Source organism: Manis javanica, chromosome 13 (genome assembly GCF_040802235.1).
Source record: "Manis javanica isolate MJ-LG chromosome 13, MJ_LKY, whole genome shotgun sequence".
Classification (NCBI taxonomy): Eukaryota; Metazoa; Chordata; class Mammalia; order Pholidota; family Manidae; genus Manis; species Manis javanica.
The window spans coordinates 18555239-18579244 of NC_133168.1; the positions used below are offsets into that span (position 1 = coordinate 18555239).

Sequence of the window (24006 nt, forward strand, 5' to 3'; positions counted from 1 at the left end):
AGGATGTAGAGAAAGGGGAACCCTCTTACACTGCCGGTGGGAATGTAAATTAGTTCAACCATTGTGGAAAGCAGTTTGGAGGTTCCTCAAAAAACTCAAAATAGAAATACATTTGACCCAGGAATTCCACTTGTAGGAATTTAGTCTAAGAATGCAGCAGCCCAGTTTGAAAAAGACAGATGCACCCCTATGTTTATTGCAGCGCTATTTACAATAGCCAAGAAATGGAAGCAACCTAAGTGTCCATCAGTAGACGAATGGATAAAGAAGATGTGGTACATATACACAATGGAATATTATTCAGCCATAAGAAGAAAACAAATCCTACCATTTGCAACAACATGGATGGAGCTAGAGGGTATTATGCTCAGGGAAATAAGCCAGGTGGAGAAAGACAATTATCAAATGATTTCACTCATATGTGGAGCATAAGAACAAAGAAAAAACTGAAGGAGCAAAACAGCAGCAGATTCACAGAACCCAAGAAAGGACTAACAGTTACCAAAGAAAAAGGGACTGGGGGAATGGGTGGGAAGGGAGGGATGGAGGGGGGAAGAAAGGGGGCATTATGATTAGCATGTATAAGGAGGGGGGCACAGGGAGGGCTGTGCAACACAGAGAAGACAAGTAGTGAGTCTATAGCATCTTACTACGCTGATGGACAGAGACTGTAATGGGGTATGTAGGGGGGACTTGGTGATGGGGGGAGCCTAGTAAACATAATGTTCCTCATGTAATTGTATATTAATGATACAAAATAAAACAAAAATTATATTTAAAAAAAAATTTTAAATATTCACATAAATTTCAAGTGAACATGACTGTGAGCTACTGTTACCTGATTTGCTCTTCTCTATCCTTCCACTGAAATACCCATAAAAACATCCTTGGATATATACAATGTTTAATGATATATATTCAAACAATATTAGCATGGAAGTTAGAACACTGGTTAAAAATCTGTCAGGCCTCAGGATAAATTAAACAAAGCACAGCAGAAATACAAGACCAGAAAGATGGTACGGTATTTCTACCTATCTGCCAATAGTAATCTTAACCTTAAAGACCTAAGACGATGCACCAAAGCAACTCGAGTTGTTTCCCCACCCTTATTCTACTGGCCATTTGTATATCCCTCTTTCCAAATGCATTCAGGAAACTACAATTTCTAGGGATGCAAATAAAGAAGGGAAATCACACAGATCATGACAGAATCATAAAGAAACAAAACTTACTCTGGGGAAAGGAGTTGTTTTCCATGTACTGTTTCTGGCAAAGTATAGACTGCTCAAAATAACCAGGAATAACTAAGTTCCCCAGACATGTTTTGTTTGGCTCACACAGTGTTTGGGGATTTTTCCCCCAGACATTTTGAATTAGTTGCCAATTATTTCAAAACTGGGACATTGCACGAATGAATCTGGATTTCTAGTTCTTGAAAAATCAGATCAACACTGGCCAGAATTCTCACACAGTAGGATTAAGTAAGTAGCAGTTGGTGAATTGGGATGGGCGCTCTCTTGATCCTCATTACTTTTTCCCCACCCAAGTTATTCACTTACTTTACATTCCAGGGGTTTATAAGCATTTAATGTTGTCACTGCTTGCACAGGCAAACAGTTAATACTGAAAGCAGCTTTTAATTCAGGAGCACCAAACCACATTAAGTCATCAGTGAATATTAAACTCCAACAGTGAATATTAAAATCAAACAGGCCTTCAGCTAAAGGTCTGGCTACAAGTACATGTATTTCCCTGCACTAAGTGCCTAGGCCTTAGAAACCAGAGATTTAGTCAAGTGAGTTTACTGGACAAGATGATTAAAAAAAAAAAAAAAAGTTTACTGATACTTATCATGATTGACCTGGACCCATAATTAACAGTTCTTTTTATATACTTAAGTCAGAGAGGACTGACAACTTGTTATATTAAGTAACTTCTTCCTTAAAAATTTCAATTATTAACTTGTATTAGGATTAGAAATTAAACACAATTTCACTTACATGGAAAAAAAAGTACTTGCTACCATAACAAGTGGGAAAGACTAGATGATGGCACAAAGGGAATCCTGAATTTACAAAACCACAGCATCACAGCACCCCAAAGGAGAACCTATTCATTCACCCCATGAACACTTGCTGCTAATGTAATGGAAGTAGTTACTAAAAACTTCTGAGCTCAAGTTTTCAGACAACATCAGGAATACAGGGACAACTCTAAAAACAGACTGGACTCAGCATCAATAGGTTTGTCTCTTTGAAGACCCTTCTATTCCAAATTATCCTTCCCAAATTAGCTGTATTTTCCCCTTTTTATTATCTATATGAAATCTTGAATCTACGTAAGACACATCCACACATTATAAGGTAGTCTAGCTGTTCCTTAACAGCTAGCTGATTTCTCCTATACTGATAGGACAGGAGGTTTGAGTGAAGATGCAAAGTAGGGCTCACAGAAGTCTAAGAACAGTGGTTACCTGGGAAAACGAGTAGAGGAAAGGAAAGTGAAAAAGAACAAAGTGATAAGGAATGGAAAAAAAAATTAAAAAGCTACACAACTATTATTTATAAATTGGAAAGTAAGCTTGCCTGTTAGTCAGAAAAACAATAGAAAACCTTCCTTCCTGCATGGCACCCTATTCCTAGAATATAAAATAACATTAAAGCATACGATGTGAATAAAAAAACTTTTTAAGATTAGCTGGAGAATTTAACCTCCATTAATATAACCCAGAAAAGTATGTTGGAAGCCCTGAAGGAATGCAAATAGTACATCAACAAAATTAAAATTATTACTATGTTAATTGTCATACTGTGTCAACTGAATGGGCCTTGACAAAAAAGGGGGGCACTAGCTTCTTTGCAAGATATACTATATAGCACATACTTGAATTTCATGCTGTATTTTCTTGCAGGGACCAGCCTGCAAGAAAAAAAAATTTATTTGAAAGCAATAAGCATTATAAATTATTTTCCTATTATTTTTACTGTTGCAAAGATGATTAGACTCCTCTCCTTGTAATTACAATCTTTCTCTAGTACATTACACACTGAAACTCATATGTCAAAGACTTGCATAAAGTACCATTCTTTTCATTGCAGAGAAAAAAATTCCTATTTGTAACCTCACTGAAAAGCATTTTTATCCTTCTCAAAAACATTCATAGTAAATATAATCTAAGTTTTTACAAAAGTGGCTTCTCTACAGAAAACATCATTTCCTTTTGAAAATGTACTTAATATACTAACCGGATAAATATTCCACTGGGAAGATCATTATATTCAGAGCCAAGGCCATCAGTTTAACCTTCAATAATATTGATACCCAAAGTTGTCATGAACAGTTTAGTCACAGCAGTAGGACCAGGAGGTAGGAAACCCCTTAAACCAGATTCTGGTGTCCTACACTGTTTTACTGAAAATGTAATTTATTTAATACAATTATGCAAATTCATTACTACTATGCCAGTGTAAAGGCTATTTAATAGGGCAAATCTAACAAAATTTGCTCTACAATCAATAATCCGATAATTACTTTACTTTTATTCTTTCCTTCTTCAACTTCTGGTGACATTATCATCATCCATTTTAAATCTACATCACAGTTTCAAAGAAAAAAGCTAAAACTGGGGTGTATCAGAGTCCAAATCAGAAATCCAATAACCAATGAACTGGTAAAAATTCCTGGGAATGAAGGTATTAATAAACACTTTAATCAACTGCTTAGAAAAACAACTGCAGATATGTGATAAATGTTATTAAAGATGTGATGAGGGAAATATTAAAATTAGCAATGCTACTGATTTTAAATATCCACAAGAAAACTTGAATATGAAAATGATAATCAAATGTAGATGTCTACAATAAACCATTTAACAAGTTAGCACCACTAAAATGAAGTAGTCCAACAGCATTTCATCTATGTCTCTTTGCCTCACTAGCCCCACATGCTCTGAGAGTACAAATTTGTTTTCCTGCTAACCCAAGCCCCTACTTAAGGAAATTTTAAAAAGATAATTCACATGACTGTCATTTGCTAATTTATTAAAAAAGAAATGACCAGGTGGGAGTTTTTTGAGCTATCAAATATGCCAATAACTTAACAGGACTGAAAAGTTCTCACTTAATATTTCTTGACTGCTTAATATATGAGACACTTAACAATGAAAACACACTATGCAATTATTCAATTCCCATATCTTAACAATTTTTGGGATCAATGACTTTTAAGGATTACTTCTGCATATTTGTAATTCCACTCAGAATGAGTAACTGAATTTACAATGATAGTATTTTATTTTTTTAATACCGAAGCTAGTTTTTATGGACTAGCTGAAGACCCAAATATGCCATGTGTATGCAGGAAAAACTACTGGTATTAATCTATAGTTTTATGGCTAAGTATAGTATGTAATTTATCTCATTTTAGTCTACTGCATTAGATAGGGTCCAACCAAGAAATGGAAACCACACAGTAATTTGAACAGGGAAGTTTCACATAAGTAATTATTAATCATAACAGGGAAGTGACATACATAAATGTGTACAGAGAACTCTAAAGAATACCAGATAGTTTAGTGAGAGTACTGAAGGAAGAAAAAAACTTGAGAGAGGTGTTTAGACCTTGCTGGAGAAGGTGTGGTTACAGCCTACTAGATGGCAAAGAAATTCACCAGGCTGAGTTGCCTGAGCCTGAGAGGCTGGTGGGAGAGCCAGCTTCCACATAAAGGAAGCTGGGACACTGAAAATCTAATTGTCTTCAGTGCCTGCACAGGAAGGGCCGTGGGAAACAACCCTCTGCGCTGTAAGCAGATCTGCATGGGGAGTTCGGGTGCTGGCTGCTGGCTCTCAGCAAGGAGATACAATGTCTGGGGTGTGCAACGCCCATGTCATTACATATAGGAGAACTGTAGTGAAGTGGTCACTAAGGTTGGACTGGACTGTGAGCTTACCAAGAGTCTGTCCACTCTCAGCACTCACCTGGGCAGAGGACCACTGGATATCCCACATTCATGCCACTAGCAGCCATGCAGCAGGAGCAAGAAACAAAAAAGAAGCCCCCTTCCTTTGTAATGCCATTCAGCATCCCCTACTGACAAAGCTTACTATCAATCAAAGGAGAAATGCTTAAAGGGTCAAGCTTCAATACTGCAGAGCAAGCAACAGAGTTTAGAGGAGCTGAGAGTGAATCTGATAACTGGCACACTCAATATTCAGGTATCTTCATAAAAGAATAAAGCATAACAGAAACAATAAACTGGAAACACACATTACATTAAATTTGACTAAAAGAACATATAAAAAAAATCTGACTGGATCACTGCTGTCATTTCTCTAGTACACTGTGAAAATGGGCAATAAACCAAGCATTTATTTAATTATATATGTAGAACCCACAGCCAATCATAGCACTATAAACCAGTGGTTTCCAAACAGACAGTATATAACAAAGGACAGAAAGGGGAAAAAACTTCTTCTTCTAGTAAATTTAACTAAATTAAACCTTATTATTTAATAAATAAGACTTAACTGTAATAAATAAATATCAGCTGGAACAGCACATATGTGTATATCTTTATAATACACATACATACACATGCATATATATACACACACAGTAATCTCCCCTTATCTGCAGTCTATAACCGAACCCTAAATATACTATGTTTGTTACACACACATACCTATGATAAAGTTTAATTTATAAATTATGCACAGTAAGAGATTAACAGTAACAATAAAATAGAACAATTATAACAATATACCATAATAAAAGTTATGTGAACATGGTCTCTCTCAAAGTGTCTGATTGTGCTATACTCACCCTTCTTACAAAGATGTGAGTTGATAAAATGTCTACGAAATGAGATGAAGTGAGGTGAATGACATACGCACTGTGACGTAGTATTTGTCTAATACTGACCTTCTGACGATATGCCAGGTGGAGGATCACCAGCTTCCAGACTTCAGTTGATCCCGGGTAACGGAAACCACCAGAAGCAAAACCATGGATAAGGGGGGCTACTGGATGTGTGTGTAGCATTAATATGAAACCCCAATACAGGAATCATACATATGCATATGACATGAGACATATACATATATGATTTGTAGTAAAACATTCTCATAATGGGGTTTCACAGTCAAATGTTTACTGGTAGAAGACCCAATTAATAACAGCTTAAAGACCACTGATGTAGACACGATCCTTGTGGGTTTTAGGTACTTCTTTGCAACATATGAAGAAATCAAATACACTACAAATGAGGATTTGTTTTTCCTTAATTCAGTAAAATAGAGAATTATTCTTAGTTATATTTGGAGATAAAAAACCATTTTCTTCAACTATTTGCTCCCATTGTAGCTCCTAAAAATGTACTGATTACTCTTAAAAGACCCATACATTACTCAAATAAATTCAAAACTATTAAAATTCTCATTACTGCTAAACGAAGAACCCTAATTCTAGCATATTCTTAAATAAGGCTATTATTCAAACTCTGCTGCAACAGTAAAATGTTTATATTCATTGTTCTGCTTTCCTGAAGTTTAGTTTCAAACGATTCATTTCTTACTGTAAATACCCTTTGTACTGTAAAGCAAATTTCATCAACACCTACATATTCCTCCCAAAAAGAAAAAGAAAATGTTTCACTTAGTTTAGGTTTTGCTTTTCTTATAGAAATTAAATCCTAGTTACTTGACTTGGGCAAGTTATTCTACTTGTGCCCCAGCATTCACATATATATAAAAGATAATAACTCAATCTATTTCAGAGCATTGTTCAGGACTGAATTAGTTCGCCTTTCTCAGTCTCTCCTTCTCAGAAACACTCTTAGTAATTCCTATCACACAGTCAACATTCAATGAATGTTAGCTATTCAAAGGACTACTACTTATCATACATTCATATTTGCTTTATAAGAACAATCAAGTATTTGATCAAACTGAATCCTTACCCTAAATAAAGACACTCAACCTCAGAATTGAGATGAAACTAGAGAGGTTAGCAGAAGCCTAAGTACAGTAAATAAATGGCCTTTCATGGTCATTAAAGTTTATTAAATTCACTCCCCCCATCTAATAATTAAAACCACCTATTCAAGGACGAGGAGACAATCATTCAACAAGATTTAATTACCTGTTTTTAAAGAGCTCCAATTTGGAGACAGGGTGAGGAGACAAACATCACAATACAGATTAACTATGATAAAAGCCAGAAAACAAAGTCTGTCATTAAATCCATTTGGGTGTACAGGAAAGTCTTATGAAAAATGCTGTAATACCTAATAATCTAATCACAGATTGAGGGAAAGCCATGTAGAGAAATGGGGTTGATAAAAGAAGAAAACACTAAAGGAGAAAGCCAAAGCAGAGGTTAGGAAGGATATGTAAACTGTGTAAGTATAAGAACAGACTATAAAGCCCTAAGGCTACAAATAAATGAGAACTACAGCTGCCAATTACCAGGCTGGTGCATGGAAGCCAGGCATCAAAGTCCTTGAATATAAATAAGGCTAAGGAACTTCATTTTTATTTTTCATGGAATAGCATTTTATGTGGTGTTTACTAATGTGATGGGTGCTGTGCTGATGCTTCATTTAATTCTCACAACCCTACAAAATAAGCACTGTTATCCTTATTTAATAGGTTAAAAAACTGAGTCCATAACTAGTAAATGCAAGAGCTGAAATTTCAGCTCATGGTGTCCAAACCAGAGTCTGGACTCTTAAATGCTGTGCTGCCTTTTCAAGTCTCCAACGAACGACTATGATATTCATGTTTTGAAAAGGTAACTGATAATCTTAAAAATAATATAGAAGACACTGGAGAAGAAAATGGTAGACAGAAAAGTATCTCCATGCAAAAAAAATGAATCTATAGCATTTTCTTGGTCCAAGAAATGAAGTGGCCACTGATAACTTATCAGATCTAACCCGAGAGTTACAGGAAACAGTGCATGAATGGAACTGACAGAACTTGATGACTGGGCTGTAGAGGTAAAAGGAGAGGCTAAAAATGACTCAAGGTTTCAAAACCTAAATTTGACAGTGAGGAGGGAAATGTCACCAATACACATCAATACTACCTAAGGGTTACTGTGCACTTCCAGCAGGTGAAAGGAAGAGTCAGTAAAGATGACTAAAGAGCAGTCACAAGGGTGGGAGAATCAGAAGAACAGTGTAAATAAATTGAAGGGAGATCTGTTTAAGATGGGGTTGCAAATATTTTTAAACGCCAACAAGGGCTAGCCAGCCACTTCAGCCTGTAGCCATGAATAAATCCAGTATCGCTATATCTTCTGACTTTCCAAAAGAGGCCAAATAGTCTCATTTCAACATGAAAACTTTAAATTTTTTTAAATGCTGACAATCAAATTTTCTTAAAAATAATGTACAGGTACATGAAGCAGTCTGAGCTGCTAGACTGCTCCTAAGGTCTACAATTAACAAGGTCCTACAGAAGCCAAGAGACCTCTAAAAGAACATTTTCTTTAGTGTTGTGGTAAGGAGTAGACTCCAAACTGCAAAACTGCAATGGAAAGTAAGAAATGAGAACAATAAATAAGGTACCTTTTCAAGAAGTCTGGCAATAAAGATTAGAAAACAAGAGTTAAAGAAAGCCTTTCTTAGAATAGATGAAGTCTCATATGTGAAAAGAAAGAAATCTGAAGATAAATGAACAACAAGGCAAAACGATGAGGAGACTCACACATATCTACAGACTACAGGTTGGAAGTGATGGAAAGAAAAATGATGAAGACACAGGAAAAAAAGAGGTTCTCTGAAGGGGTGGGAATCAAGTGAACAGATGAAAAGATCCACATTCCAGGGAACAACATCTTTGGAAACCCAAGGAAGAAAATGAAACAACCAGAGAAAATATGAGATGAAGAAGGTATGGGGGAATGTGTAAGATGGCCTAGGTCTTCTCAATCAATTTTCAGAAAGAATTAAACATTAGCAGCAGAGTATATTTATGTACTTGTTTGTGCGTAAGTTTCACTAGTAATTTATTTCTTCCTCTGATAAGGTATAAATTCTCTATTCATACCATACACACATCAGTGCCATGCTTCCAGAGAAATAAAGTTATTTTAAATCTTAGGTATTAAAATGAGTTTAATGTGCCTCTTAATATTTAAGACAAGAAAAAGGGCAACTAAGAGTCTTTTAAAATTAAGTAATACATATGAAAGCCTTCAATGGTGGTTTCATTGTGTCTCTAAGATAAGAACATTCATTCTTTGGGAGAGTACCGAAAAAAAAGTAGTAAAACGAGGAAAAATTTTACAATCCCACTGTTTTAGAAAATAGTATCAGAAGACAACTATGCATCAGCTCTCTTTTTAACCTCTGGCAATGGTGCTGTTCCAGTCTACAACAGCACTTGTCAGACCGTTCTGCAGAGGTAATTTGTTTGTTTCATACATCAAGATTACTAAGGTTAAGACTTTGGGGGGGATCCCTAAATTTTTTAGGCTTGAAAACTACTATCTAGATGACAGGAAACTGAAGAGTACTTCACTAAGATTAATGTCCTTTTGTGAGGAAAAATTTCAGGCCTAGTTCTCTTATATTAATAACATTTACTGTGTATTTCCAGCACCATAATATGCAAGGTGTTCAGCAAACACTGTCTTAATCACAACAGCTTTAAGGCAGATACTATGATTACCTCCAGTCTACAGATGAAGACAGAAACAAAACCAAGCCTCAAGTCCCACAGAAAGTAATGGAGTTGGAATTCACACCCTAGTTAAAAATTTAGTTACTATGTAAATAAATACTACTTCCTCTCACCCCCTGCCTCTCAAACTCCAGGTTTAAAATTCTGAACAAAGGAGTCACTTTGTAAAGCTAATTCTTCTCCTGGAATATTCACACACTATCAAGTAACCCTGCCCCCAACACCAAAACAAAAAGATCTTTATAAATTATCATAAAATCTAATCCTGACTTCTCTAAAATGTAGGTTTCAAACAAGCTGGTAAATCAGTAATCTAGTGCTATTTTTCAAAGTGATAACAGATGACTTGAAAATGATAGAATTATTAATGTTTTAGAATTATGCTGGCTCATTATCACATGTAAAACATCAAAGATGTTTCTAAAGTAGTCTCTAAGTGTAAAGGAAAATGTTACTTTATATTACAACAATCATTTTAAATAACTGTCTTTGATCAATTCTTCTTGTAACAACAACATAGGTCTTTATCATCTACATTTCAAGGATAAAGAAACAAAGGAAAGTTATAAATAGCATGCCAAGGGTCACAACAATTTGTGAAAATTAAAGCCTGTGTCCTTAGAATCCAAAGACTTTAATTCACGGTACCTAAGTGGGCTGTCAAGCAAATTATATGTGAAAGACAGATCTAGACAGTAGGTTTTTTTCATCAAGCAAAACAAGATCTATGGAAGATTACTGAGGGAAGGGGAAGATCAAAGACCACAAACATTTTCATTCCAGATAAATAAATCCTCAAAGGTCTTTTGGTGTTACAAATAATTTCTCTTAAGGTAACATTTGCAACATCAGGTTGTCTTTTAAGAAATATTTCATAAATAGGTCACAATACTGAATATACTAAGTCTGACTCATTTCTTGCTAACATACTCAATTTTACATACTAGGGTTAGTTCTTAATTATTAAAGAAGCAGTAGCTATGACACAAGCATCCAGAAATGTTTCCTATACAATATTTTCATGCTGATGATGAACTTCATGATCAATCTGTTTGAGGACATAAATTTTATTCATGTTTAGTTATGTACAATAACCTGTTTTAGGACAATTTCCCTAACAGAGGTTTAAAATAAAGTTACACAAATATGGATCACATAAGTTATGGTAAGTCACCAGATTCAAACTACTTAACTATTGATTTTAGTAGGTATTTTATTAAACTATTACGTGTTATTGTTTTGAAATAGTCCTGTGAAAGTTTTGTTCAGAAATTTAAAAATTTGTATTTCCAGAATATAAATTGATGAAATTTGAATTTTTGTTAAATGCATACGTATGTTTCAAGACTATGTACACACATTTATACAGAAAATATAAAATGTAAGCCATTTGAGTAAATAAAAATTATAAATGCCTGGTTTTGATAATGGTCATCCAAAGTAAGTAGCAAAACCATCCCTATCTAGTGGAAATAATTTTCTCTTAAAATCACAAACTGTTTCAATTAACTTTGGTAAATCAAAATTACTATAGGACCTAATTTAAATATATGATATGTTCACTTTCTAATATCCCTATAAAACTGACTGGAGTGAGGATCAAGTCAATTATTAATTATGACTTTTAAATTGAATTACCTTTTCATAAATATAAAACTTAAATCAAATGAAATTAATATATAATATAGCCTATGTCAGGCATCAATAATTGCTCCTCTAAGCAAAGTCACAACATCAGTAAAGTGAATCGGTATATTGTGAAGAATTAACTGACTGATTTAGATGCAGCAGGAAGTCCCTGTGAAAGAATGAAAAAAAGGAAACAGAGAGTAGGGAAAGGCCTGGACTCAAGCTTACACTTAGATTTTATCCTATGCACAAGTACTTCTCAAATTGGGTTCCGTGGACATAATGCTGAGTTTCTAGCATTCACGGTAAGATATTTAAAACTGTATTTTAAATTTGATGCTCCTCTTAAATAAAATGCAATCATGTTTTGAACCAACTGAACTAGAAAGCCACCTTACAACTTAGGACTTCCATCCTTTCTGCTTATTATTAAATTGAGTCCAATGATCTCCTATAAGCAGTGTTTTTCAAACTGTTTGTTATAGGACTATAAAATCAAGAGCAGCTTTTAAAAATAATAATAATAAACGAAAGTAGAATGCATCACACATAGTAAGGATAAGTTTTGTTTTGTGATGATTTTGTTTCAGTGTAAGTAAGTAGTGAGGTAACAAAAGTTACATCTGACTATGACCTGAGGTCAAAAACTTGTAACTCTAAGATCTAGGGATTCTATAAACTCAAATTTGAGAAACACTGTTATAAGTACTGGACTACCACTGAAGTAAAATGATGACAGCAGGATGCTGGGGAATTTCACAAATTTAAAGGAAGAGTTAATTCATCAGTTAAGAAAAAAGAAGGTCAAAGATCAGGACAAGACTAGGGATGCTATCATTAGATTTGTACAAGGCAGAGATAACAGAAAACACCAAACTCAAGGTAAAGAAACAGAGGTTATGTCACAATTTTTTAAAAATTACAGTGATGGGAGTGGGGAGTCCTCCTATTTAGAGAATGAGATTAGAAAGCAGAAATGGAATGCCTTTTGCCAACCTAAAAGAAAAGGAGTAGTCAGATGTGCTTGGAATTACAGAACGTGGAAGCCAGTAAGATGGCAGAGGGAAAAATGGAAATTTGACCTAGAAAAGTACCTGGAATTACAGTGGAGAATTAAATGGAAACAGGGTATGTGGTAGATTGTTATAGAAATGGTCCCTAAAGAATTGCACTTCCCTGTACCCCACAAAGAGGCTGAGTCTGACCACTTGCTATAGGCAATGGCACTCTGGCAAACAAGACACAAGCAGAGACCTGAAAAGCAGTGTGCAACAGCTCTCTTGCTGCCACGTGAAGAAATCCAGGTTTCTTGAGGATGAGTGCAGGAGAGGAAATAAGCCAACCTAACTGAGGACCCCCGACCGGCCCACCTGACAATTACAAGACATATAAGTGAGACCACTTGGATTCAGCCCCAGACAACCTACCAGCTGACTGCAGACCATCCAACAGACCCACAGACTTAAGAATGGTAATAAAAATGGCAGTTCTTTTAAAGCCACTAATTCCTTTTTTCACCATGAGAAAAAATTCTATTTATGCAAATCATAGGCAGAACAAAACTCGGAGGCTCCACTTAGGTGCAACAAACATGGATATGATGCTAATCAACTCTATTCTTTTCCATAAATTAAGTAAGACGTAGGTTAAGAGCATTGTAGTCCTTAAAGCAGCAATACTCACATGTCAATATGGCCCTATGTGTTTTTAAATAAGCAAGGCTAGAATGAGCTGAAGTTTTTAGGAATACACTGAATGACAAATGACTATTACATGAAGTGATGTGAACAAAGATGCATATAAACTTAAAACCCTTCACACAGGTGAAATACTGATGCCATGATCAACCTATATGGTCTGCCATTTCATTAAGATAAGATTCTCTAGAGGACAAAGAGGTGGCCCTTCCTAGCTTACCCTGTTCATAACTTGTTATTCCATGTCTATTAAAGTACAGCCACTAGAAGTTGTAGAAGTTTGTTACATGGCAATAACTGATACAGGATACACTTCCAGAAAAACCAAAGGTTATAACATTCTGAATTTTTTGTATTTCTATGCCCCAAACTTTGAAGGGTAAGTCTTCAGGCAAGGTAACCATGTATTATCTATACTTAAAGATAAATAAAATTCCTCAATTTGGATCCTAAGCCTTTAGTCTGGTTCACCTACCTTTTCTATCCTGTTTTTCATCCTAACCTGTGACATTTTTTTCTCCAAGGATGCTATTTTTAACAGTTATTCCATTTCTCTGAGCATTTATTCCCATCATTCTCTCTCCTCTTCGGTTTTCTAAATTCATTCAAGACGCAACATAGTATTTTCCTTTCCCACTCAGTTTTTAGCTAAATTAATTTCAAAATGCTCTCCTCTTAAGTAACAGCCCCCTACTGTACTTGTCACCAGATACTTTACCAATACCATTCAACTATACATGCACCTAATTTTGTGAACTCTTGGAAAGCAAAGATCCATTCCATAATTCTACATTAGTGCTCCCACATAAGAACAACAGAAACATTTTATTTAATTAAAAGATATGTGTAATTGACTAAATTTGAACAAATCTTCTTGACTAAATACATGTATCTGGAAACCATTACCTTTCTGTAATGTAAAGTTAAGGGAGGAAAAGGTAACATTTTTCTTCTGAGATGCACTGTGCAACTCTGAATGCCGAAAAAGAAACAATGGATCAAGAGTCAATCCTGGAAAACAGTGCAAGTTACATGGGGTATGTGACACACACATAAATGAAAAGCAAACTTTCCATTTTATAAATGAGGCTACTTATATATTGATTGGTTAATTTTATGAACTGGATTTATGTGTGGGGGTTGGAAAAAATAAGGTAATTTCTCAACTTTGACAGAATCACAAGAAAATAAGTACAGAAGCAGTTTCATACAGTTAAGAACATTTATTTAAAAAATCCTTGGTTTTGCAGGTTAGTCATTGAAAATATGAAGAATACATCTTCATTTCCACCACTTTAATTTGGGACCAAGAAGTGTCAAGGAGGAGGCAAGAAAATTTGGTAACGTTTTGCTTTGCTAAAATTGGTATAAGCATATTATGGAAAGTGGAATTTAGTACCTTCATATGCAAACATACTAATTATGAACACTTGAAAACTTTTCCCCCTGAGAATTACCTAAACTTAAAATTTAAAGGATTTATTATTCCCTCAATACCTAAAGTAATTATCACTGATTAACAAGCAAGTCCTTTCCTTGCGATCTGAGGTTCCTACAAATTAACAAAATGTTCTCAAATAATCAGAAGAAAAAAAGTCTAGCTTTTTGAGGAAAATGTTTAAAATCATTTTCAAAATTCTTGCCAGTATAACTAAAGCTAAGTAAAACATGGAGATAAACAAAAAGTTAACATATATTGAACAGACATATCAAGAATATGTGAAGAAATATTTTAACTACATAATTTAAATAGTAACTTTTTCCTGGTTTTTGTTTCTTATACCAACAAGGCACTAACAAATTATTAAAGTACTAAGGTCTACCTCAAATCCAACCCCTTCAATAAAGCCTTCTCTGATACCCCAGCCTGAAACACTATCTTACAACCATAAACTTGAATTATTATAGTTTAAAACAGAAAGCCATAGATTTACATGGACAGCTATGGAATCATCTCAAACATGAACATGTGCACTAAATGACAAAAAAGATCACATTTTGGTGAAAAAAAGCAAGATGCAGTACACAGTAGTATGCCTTCATCTTTAATTAAATTAAAAAAATTAATCAATCAGTATTTCTGGAAAAAGATACATTAAAAAATACGATTTGGGCATTAAAAAATCGTAAAAATACGATTGTCTTTGTGAGGAAGTTGCCTGCAAGTCTGTGGTAAGGAGGAGATCAAGTTTTCATTGTATGGCTTCCCTCAGTGTTTGAATTTTAAAAAAACATTTCAATACGGCACACTTTTAATTTAAAAAAATAATAAAACAAATGTGTTAGTTAATGATACGCTGCCTTTTCACCTCTCTTCATCTGTCATCTTGAAGTGATACTTACATTCCACCTTGTTAGTTTATATCCTGAGTCTTTGTATCTTATGTTTCTTGCTAACATCCAAGCCTAGTCCTTGCATTAAATGCTTTCTTAAAAAGTACAGAATTTCAATTATATCCAAAGCTCAAATCTCTGTTTTAATCAGGCCAATATGTATGCTGAATTTGCTACCCTCTTTAACCAAATAAAAGAGAATTGTCTTAGCAATCGCTTGTAGATTCTGCTAAGGAAGTAGAAACTACTTGACCTCTCAAGCTCAGTGTGGATTTACGTGCAGTTGATGAGCATTTACCTGGACCTGTTCCAGATCAACTGCATTTCTTAACTGTATTATCTTAACATGAAAAGACCAGTGATTTTTGAAAAATCTTGTTAATACATTCTTTTTCTTTCTGTTCAGTGTTGCTCAAAAGGGCACTATCGGTATTTACGAAGAAGTATGAATTTCAGTGGGCACGACTGTCTCTGTACTGATCAGTTCAGAAAATTTAGCATCCATGGTCCATGGGCCCTAAATGCCAGTGTCATGTCGCCAGTCACTGCAATGACCAAACAACTGATCCTATATATTTTCAAATACCCTCTAAGAGAGAACTCCAGGGGTATTAAGTACTATGCCCAATTGAGAAGCACTGCTTACGTGAATTAAGTTATGAAGTGTTTATTTTGATACATGTATTTCCGTAACTACAATCCAACCTTGTAAAACAATTTATCGGTCACCATACGATAACTGACCAAAAGCAATCACAACTCCTGTGTGAGTTGACCAGTCATCTGGCCCAGTGCTTATAATGCTGTCAACAAACATCATTCCCCAATGGATCATTCTTTAATTATTATAAATCCTTTTAGAACAGTTCTTCTGTTGGAATGCTTCTGTTTAAACTCCCAAATAAACAACCTATTGTACTGAGCTCATCTCAGATGTAAAAGATCTAAATCACAGTACACTGCAATTATTTTTCTAACTTCCTCCAGAGACTGTATAGGGCCAAGGACCATGATCATGATTGACTAGGTCACAGTGTAAGTATTTAGGAACAATGCTAAATAAGTGGGTGAATACTGGCCCAGTCTAACTACAATGAATAGTCCAAGAGGTTCTAACTTATAGTCAATTTTTACATACAGTAATGATCCTGAAGGAAATAAATGCAAGAAATTATTTCTAGTTATCCTATATTATTCTAGGTTGATTTTAAGAAAATTAATAAATCAACTACATTATTCAGATCAAAGCTACTTTATAAAGATATAAGGAAATTTAAGATTTTTGACAGGCACTCCCATATGCTCATCTTCTATCACCTTTGCCTCCTCCTACTTAAGCTTTAAGCAATGTCCGTGTAAAAAAGTGTAAGTGGAGCATGCTTCCAGGAAGCAACTCAATATAAACAGCAAAACAATACTGTTAACATGAGAAAAACATACTGTCTTCCATTTCTTCATTTGTCTTCTCAGAACTCAAGAAATGTTACTATAACTCATCCAAAAAATAAGAAAACCTATAAATTAGGAAGTGTAAGCAACTTCTATTTTTGTAGGTTTCACTATATTCTCCAGAAACTCACCTTTTACTGAGGTAAAAATTCAGAATAAAAACTTTCTTTTTTTTAAATTAGTGCAACAATGAGAATTACACAAGCACTAAGCCTTAACATTTAAAGAACATTAACTCTGCAGCACACTTACTCTGACATTTACTCATTTTGCCTTCTTGAAGCATGTGAATATCCCAGTTTTACAGCAAAAGCTTAGACAGAAAGTCAAATGATAATGTTAGAAACCAAGACATAAAGTAACTTCTAGATCCTAGTATTTCTAGCACTCTTTTTAGATTGCTCTAACAAATTCTACAACTGTTAACCACTGCTTTGCTCAACACATTATCAAAAATGTTAATAATGGCTAAGATACAGCTTTAAACAATGTTTCAAGTTACCAACCATTTGACAAGATCACTAAAACAATTACCTAAAGTATTCACAGAGAAAATGTTCTAGAGTGGATCAAACATTGATACATTGTATACTCAAATAATGGAGATCACCTTTAAATACATTTCAATTATTGAGGGATTTCAATGCATGAAACAGTTAATTATTTTTGAAATTTACACACCCAGTATCTGTTTTATTACTGTAACTTTGGTCAATAAGAACAATTTATGTATCATAAGCCTAATCAGTTAAAACTAATCCAGAAACTACTTTCATACTGATAGAAAAGAATGCTGCTTCATACAATAAAAATATTTTTAAAGTGATAACTTTATGATGCAGCACACCCTCAACTCCAACTTGCATGAGATTCTATTTTTCCCAGAATTATTAATCCTGCTAATAAATATTGCTTGCCAAGAGTACTTACAGTAATTAGCCTTAAACCCATCAGTGGACACGGTTATCTGAAAAATGCCTCTCTGCAAAGCTAGACATTAATACTTTTCACTGACTAAAGAGTTGACTTTATTTGTAAATGAAAGACTTCTTTTTATGGGTATCTCATTTATACCTAAAATAAATCTTTGTATCTAATAGACCAATTAACAGTGAGTACTGCCAGGGTAGTGAAATTGGCAAATGTCAACACTTCCTTAAAACTAGAAAGGAATGACAGATCTCTAATATGGCTATAGGTATTTAACCTGACCTGTATTTAAATGGGGATCTTTCACGTCAATTTCCAGACAAGTCATCTACTTGATCTCACAATTTTTTTAAAGATATTAAACCACCACCAAAATATTAATGACAATAATGTGAATACGGTAATGGAGAACTTTTTGTTTGGGTCAAGTATCCCTAATCTTGTAAGCAAAGATTTCAGAATTTGCAGGCTAAAAATTAAGTGAAAAATGTAATCTCTAAAATGCTAAAACGGTCCGTCTTAAGTTTATTATCTTTCCAAAATAACTTCTCTGTAATGATACATTCACAATTTAACTCTAAATGTGACCTGTATAAATTGCGTTTTTCCTGAAGGCAATCTAATCTAAATCTTCACCATGGCCAGCGGCAGCTGCACACTGAAATAACAAACATAACTGGAAGGTTTGTAATCAAGTCCAAATGTAGACCCAAACTGTCCGATTTCTACCAACTGTTATTAACGTTCCGACTCCTGGTTAGAACGCAGATACTAAAAAACACAGTCCTTGTGCAAAAAAAAAGGAAGGAAAGGTCTGAACTGACCTGAGCACAGGTCCACAAGAACCTCAATCCTCTCCGTTTCACTAGGTGGTCAAACAGGGAAGACTCCAAAGTATAGGGGTGCGGGGAGATGGGGAAGGAAGAGCACAGGAAACCGTACCTTGTATCCCAAGGGTGAAGGCAAAGGACAAGAGGATTCTGGAAGAGCCGCCAACAGTCAGAGACACCGGACCCTAGACTACATTTACAGGGACAGCTCCTCTTCACCAAGGAGAGCAACGTCTACCGTGGGAGCTGTACACCGAGCAATCGTGGGCAGGAAGGTACAACCGCCGGGCCCCCCGCCCCACCTCCGAATGTCTCGCCCAGCCAGAAGGGGTCGGCGGGGACTGCGCCTCTGAACATCAACAAAGGCCCCTTCAGTCCTAAGGCGAAACTCGAACAACAAAGGCCCAGAGACAGGGAGGACGGGGCCGGGGGCGGGAAGCAGGAAAGCAGAGCAAGGCAAAGGAATCAAACCAGTGGGGGCGGAGGCCCGCAGGAGTGGGAAACAGGCGCAGAGGCGGGGGGCGCGGTAATCTCAGCGCACAATGAGAGAAGGAAAACGGCAACCTGGCTTCCATTTCCCCGCTTGGCCTCTCCCTGCGGCCGAGAAGGCTCCCATCTTCGCCGTCGACATCTCCTCCGCCCCAGGGACCGTGCAGCCCCGAGTTCGGAGAAGGGCAGGGGAGGGGGATTTTCCGCCCCGACCACAAGTCCCTTCCCCCCGCCGGGAGCCGCAAACGGCCGCCACCAAGGCAGCCGCACAAAGGCGCCCTCCTCGTCCTCCCCGCTCCCGCCCGGGCGGCGGCGCCGACGGTGCCAAGGCAGCGACGACCCCCGCTCGGCCGCCGGGCGCTCGCTCGCCTTCCCCCTCCAGCAGGGGAAAGGGGGAGGGGACCCCAGGCGCCCTCACCTGGCACAGCTGCTGACAGTATTCCGTGGCCGCCTCCACGGCCGGCACCCGGCTCTCCCGCAGCTGCCGCTCCAGCTCCTGGAGCCGCTCGCCCAAGCGCTGCAGCTCCGCGACGCAGCCGCCTCCGCCGCCACTCAACCTCTCCTGATCGGCCTCTTCGTCCGCCATCTTCACACCCCGCTCCGTCGCGTACGCACCTGGGTCACGTGATAACACAATGCCACGTTCGGCGGGGTCACGTGCCGGGCGCACTCGCACGCCGCCGAGCACGTACAAAGAGACCGGTAGGGAGGTGGGGACGCCGGCGCGGGCGGGCGGCGCGAGGGCCCCCGTGCGAGGTGAAGGGAAGGGGACAGGGGGAGGGCGGGCTGGTGGCGGCGCGGAAGACCGCGGTTTACTTACCCAGAGCGGGAAGTGGGCTGCAGCAGCCGAAAGGGGCGGGCCGGTGAGGGCTGCTCTCGGTCACGTGGGCGCCGCGATTCAAGGGGGAAGCCCGGGGAGGGGCTGCCCTGTGCAGCGTCCCAATCCACGCTTGGCTTTCCCCAGTCCCCGAAGTCTTCTACGGACACATGCCCCAGTTCCCCGAAGGACGAGTGAGGGAGAGCTCTGAGTGCGCTGTGGCAACGGCTGCATTTAAGGTTGGCTTGCAGACAGGCCCGAGGCACAAGAGGGAGAAGGTGAAACCTACCCATGGACCGCAGATGTAAGAGCCAAAGCAGGACTGAACTGTCAAAATTCTCTCTGACTTCTCACCGGGCCGGGGAGCAGGGATCCTAGTGCCTGAGGTACCAGATCTCGTCCCGCTCGACTCGCTTCCTTTTCAGCCCCAAGAACGCCTCTTCCCTGGAAACACAATCTCTAAGGGGGTGGAGGCAACAAAGAAAAATAACAATTGGATCAGACCAGAATGGGATTCAATTCCTGTCTGGAGAACTGAGCAAACTCATTAAACGTATAGCCTAAAAGATTTGATTATGAAATTGTGGACGCTAGAACCAGGTTATTTTTAAGCCACGAAAACATTGCTAGGTTAAGTGATAGCCATCTTATCTTTTCCACTGTGATTTAAGACTTTGCTCCTACACGCTACAGAAATCACCATCACTGAGAGCACGCTGTATGTGAAAGCTCTTGAACGTAGGTTAAGAGAAATAAATAAATAAATAAATAATAAGGACTCCATTAAAAATCAACGGAAGAGGGGAAATTGATGCTAAAAGAACAAGGTTATAGAGAAATATAAATTCAACAGCTGTTTTACTGGTGCTGCAAATAGAGATGGTATTCTGAACCATATTTTATTTGCAACCTGGAAAGAATGAATGCTTGGCACTTGAAAACAGTAGAAGAAAAACTACAAAAATTCAAGTGCTTAATCCTAAAGTTCAGAATAAAATGAGTATTTTATTATATTGCAGAAAATTAGACAGGAGGCTTATCTTACAATTGAGTGGTCTACAGAAATTCAGAAACAGTGATACTGATGATGGACCTAGTCTTTTCACTCTCATCCCAAGTGAAGTATACTTTTCCAGAACAAGCATTTAAAATAAAAAAAATCCTCTTGTAGGCAGCATTCTCTTCAAGAGATTTCTAGTATCAATAAAAGTGTTCTAGACCAGAATGAATGTTTTGTAACCCATCAGGGGTGATGTTTTAAGTGCCATTATATGAGGTGAGAGGGCACAATAGAACCATTATGAAAAACAGTATCAGCTAAAATATTAGTACAAAGTACTTGTTAATATGTTCTGATATTACATATTAAGACAGGTCCTTCAAATATTTTCTTGTGGAAAAGGCTGGGAAGTACATTCAAAGGCTAAGGAGCAAGGATATAAAAGTATCACTGACAGCTGAAAAGGCAACAGTTAAGGAAGCTAATGGATTTTAATGTTTGCAGCATACTCTCAACTGAAGTATTTTAGATATCCAAACCAGGTTTCTCTAATCTATATTATTTTAGGATGCCAGTGAAATATAAAAGTGAGAAATATGAGATTAGCCACACGTACAAATAAGATCAAGGGTTAGCAAGATACCTTTTCACTTCAGGTATAATGGCCTACGCCAAACTTAATCTGTAGAAAGAAAGAAAAATGGAAGAAAAGAAAGGAAAATATACCCAAAGAGAAATATAAGCCAATACTGATTTAACAAAAAATCCAGCCTGAGACTGTAGGTTATTCCCATCTCCTACTTGTGATAGCCCTAAACTAAGGCAACTTCGTAAGCAAACTGTTTCTGAGCGCTGTTACTGTCTCGCAAATGACACGCAGTATGGATGACCAAGTCCCTTACTTTTATTTGGTTATCTTGGAGCCCTACGTCCCCATTCTTCCACTTTAGGGCCCAAGGGAAATGGAAGGACTAAGAGTGAGTGATGTAATCATCGAATAGTCACTTATTGAGTGCTTATGCACAGGCACTGCTTGGTTTGTGAAAATCAAAGGTAAATAAAAACCATCCCTGCCTTGGGAAAGCGTAAGTTTCTATGGAGGCGTGACCTGCAATAGCAATGCACACGAACAGGCAACGCACACGAACTATTATGCAAATGCAGGTAGACTGAGCGCAGAACACCAAAGGGGTCTAAGGTCTGGCCAGACCGTCCATCAAAGCTCTACAGAAGTGCAGGCTTTTAACTGAATGAGAAGAACTGCAAATACAATTCTTTAACAGGTCGATCTTTTAGAAATCTCAGAAATCTCATTCTTTTTCACACAAAATGTTTATCAACAAGTGCATGTGACTTACACCCAAGTCTATCTGTTCTTAACACCAATTGTCAGTTCATTGGAATCATCTCTTACACACACACACACACACACACACTACTTACTTTCGGAGGCCCGTTCCATAGAGAAAGCAAGAATAAGCCCCAGGGCCAAGAGACTTCGTGTTTCTGGGGAACTGGGTCTGCTCCGCGAGTGTCCCTGCGCATTCTGGACACAGCGCGATTGCTATGGAAATGATATAATCATATGGACCTTCACCCCGGAGATACTAGATTCCACAGTAAATAGATTTCAGGGCCAGAAATAGACCCCACCCCACCCCTGCAATTAAGAACGCTGGGAGCAGGCCCTCAGACGCTTACGGAACACACTTGTCTGCGTGCGGGCCGCGCTTGCCTAACTGCTCCTCGAGTTCGTCTGGCTGCCCTGGGCCGCACCTCGCCGGTGCACATTTTTCCCTAGAATTCTTTAAATAGCAGGGCCTGGGGACAGGGCGGGAGCTGGGTTGTGCCTGCTAACGGAGCCTGGGGGCCGCGCCAGGGATGCAGCCAGCTCGGGTCTGCAGAAGCCAGCGGGTCTGAGACCCCGCAGATCCTCCCGACCCCCGCAGCAGGGAAATCCGGCGGCCCGGTCCCCGCCGCAGCCCGTGGAGGGAGCACGAAGCCGGCGGGTGGCGGCGGAGAGCGCGCGCCGCCTCGGGCCGCGGTTTCTCCCACCCCTGGCACGTTCCCTGGGCCCTGGCGACCAGGACAGCGGGGATGGGACTCCGCTCCGGTAACGCTGTCTGCGAGCCCCCACTCGGCCAAGGCCGGACTGGGCTCCCTAGGCGGGCCCTCCGCGCCCGCGCCCCCTGTGTCGGGGCCGCCGCCAACGCCGCCCGCGCGCAAGCAGCCCCGGCGCCCGGCAGCCGCAGCTCGGGCTCTGGCCGCCATGGTGTCTCCACCCCGCGCAGCGGACCGAGCCCGAGGAGCGGCTGTGCTTCCTGACCAGGGAGCAACGGCTGTCCAGGGCCTCCAGGCCAAGAGATGCTGGAGACCCTCCAGGGCGCGGCGAGGCGCGGGGCCGCCAGAAACCAACCGGGCAGAGATGCTCGCGTCTCTCTCGCGGAGGCCCAAACACGGGCACTGCTGCTTGGTCTCCTGCAGGTCAACATGCTCTCTTCTCCAGGGCTGGGCCGCCGGCCCCAGACAGGCCGCCTCCTGGATCTCAGAGGTCAGAGGCAGAGTCTGTCTGGGGTTTGGTCCAGTAGAACGTCCCTCCCCCACCCCCCACCCCACTTTGGGAACCACTGCTTTGCCCTCAGACACAGAGAGGAGGCATGGGTTGAAGCTCTACTGGAATTGGTTAAAAACACAATATACTTTTCCAAGGAAGGCATATTTCTTGAGAGAAACAGTCAAGGGAATCAAATAAAATGTTGCAACCAAGGCAGGTGGTGTGCCACATATGGAAATGATTCCATAGGCACCTGAAACATTGGACCTACACTAAGAAGGATTACTTTTAGTCCTTGAATTCCTCCCAGAGAGAAGACAACATGAAATGAACAGGTAATTAAATGAAAAGGGGTATTTTGATTACCTATTTGGATGATGTTTTCTTTCCGTATGGGGAAAAGCTAAGTGCAAATGAGAAAGAGCATTAACAGTTTAAGGAAAATGTTTTTAATAGAGCCTCAATTATTCAAATTTATAAATTAACCAAGGTAAAAATAACCACAACATAAAGCAAATAAACTCTTGGATGCATGAATGTGATACACACTGTCTCTATAGAGAACGCTCAAGTTGGTTCACAACATTG

The 24006-nt window shown here is 38.7% G+C and overlaps 2 protein-coding genes across 4 annotated transcripts in view; both read right to left on the bottom strand.

The window, feature by feature from the left end:
* ZNF292 (zinc finger protein 292) overlaps positions 1-20114 on the bottom strand; it is an 82186-nt gene extending 62072 nt beyond the window's left edge. The window contains exons 1-2 of one of the 2 annotated variants that reach the window (XM_037013749.2): positions 19868-20114; positions 19466-19662 (exon numbers count right to left, since the gene is read on the bottom strand). In XM_037013749.2, coding sequence (XP_036869644.2) covers positions 19466-19633 — 168 coding nt within the window. In that variant the 5' untranslated portion in view covers positions 19634-19662; positions 19868-20114. Of the gene's footprint in view, positions 1-19465; positions 19663-19867 lie in introns of those variants that run through there. The other variant, XM_037013758.2, reaches the window with a different exon arrangement.
* Positions 20115-20185: 71 nt separating this feature from the next.
* Positions 20186-23621, bottom strand: LOC140845859 (uncharacterized). Of its 2 annotated transcripts, XM_073221005.1 has the most exons (3): positions 22308-23621; positions 21508-21546; positions 20203-20323 (listed from the first exon to the last, which is right to left on the bottom strand). In XM_073221005.1, exon 1 carries the CDS (start codon positions 23354-23356, stop codon positions 22718-22720), a length of 639 nt encoding a protein of 212 aa, XP_073077106.1. In that variant the 5' UTR covers positions 23357-23621; the 3' UTR covers positions 20203-20323; positions 21508-21546; positions 22308-22717. The 2 variants fall into 2 exon arrangements, with proteins under 2 accessions (XP_073077107.1, XP_073077106.1); XM_073221006.1 differs by lacking the exon at positions 21508-21546 and having other exon boundaries at positions 20186-20323.
* Between the last annotated feature and the right edge of the window lie 385 nt (positions 23622-24006).

Excerpts from the sequence above, each read along its gene's own strand:
- LOC140845859 (XM_073221006.1), bottom strand. The coding sequence starts at position 23,356 with ATGTTGACCTGCAGGAGACCAAGCAGCAGTGCCCGTGTTTGGGCCTCC.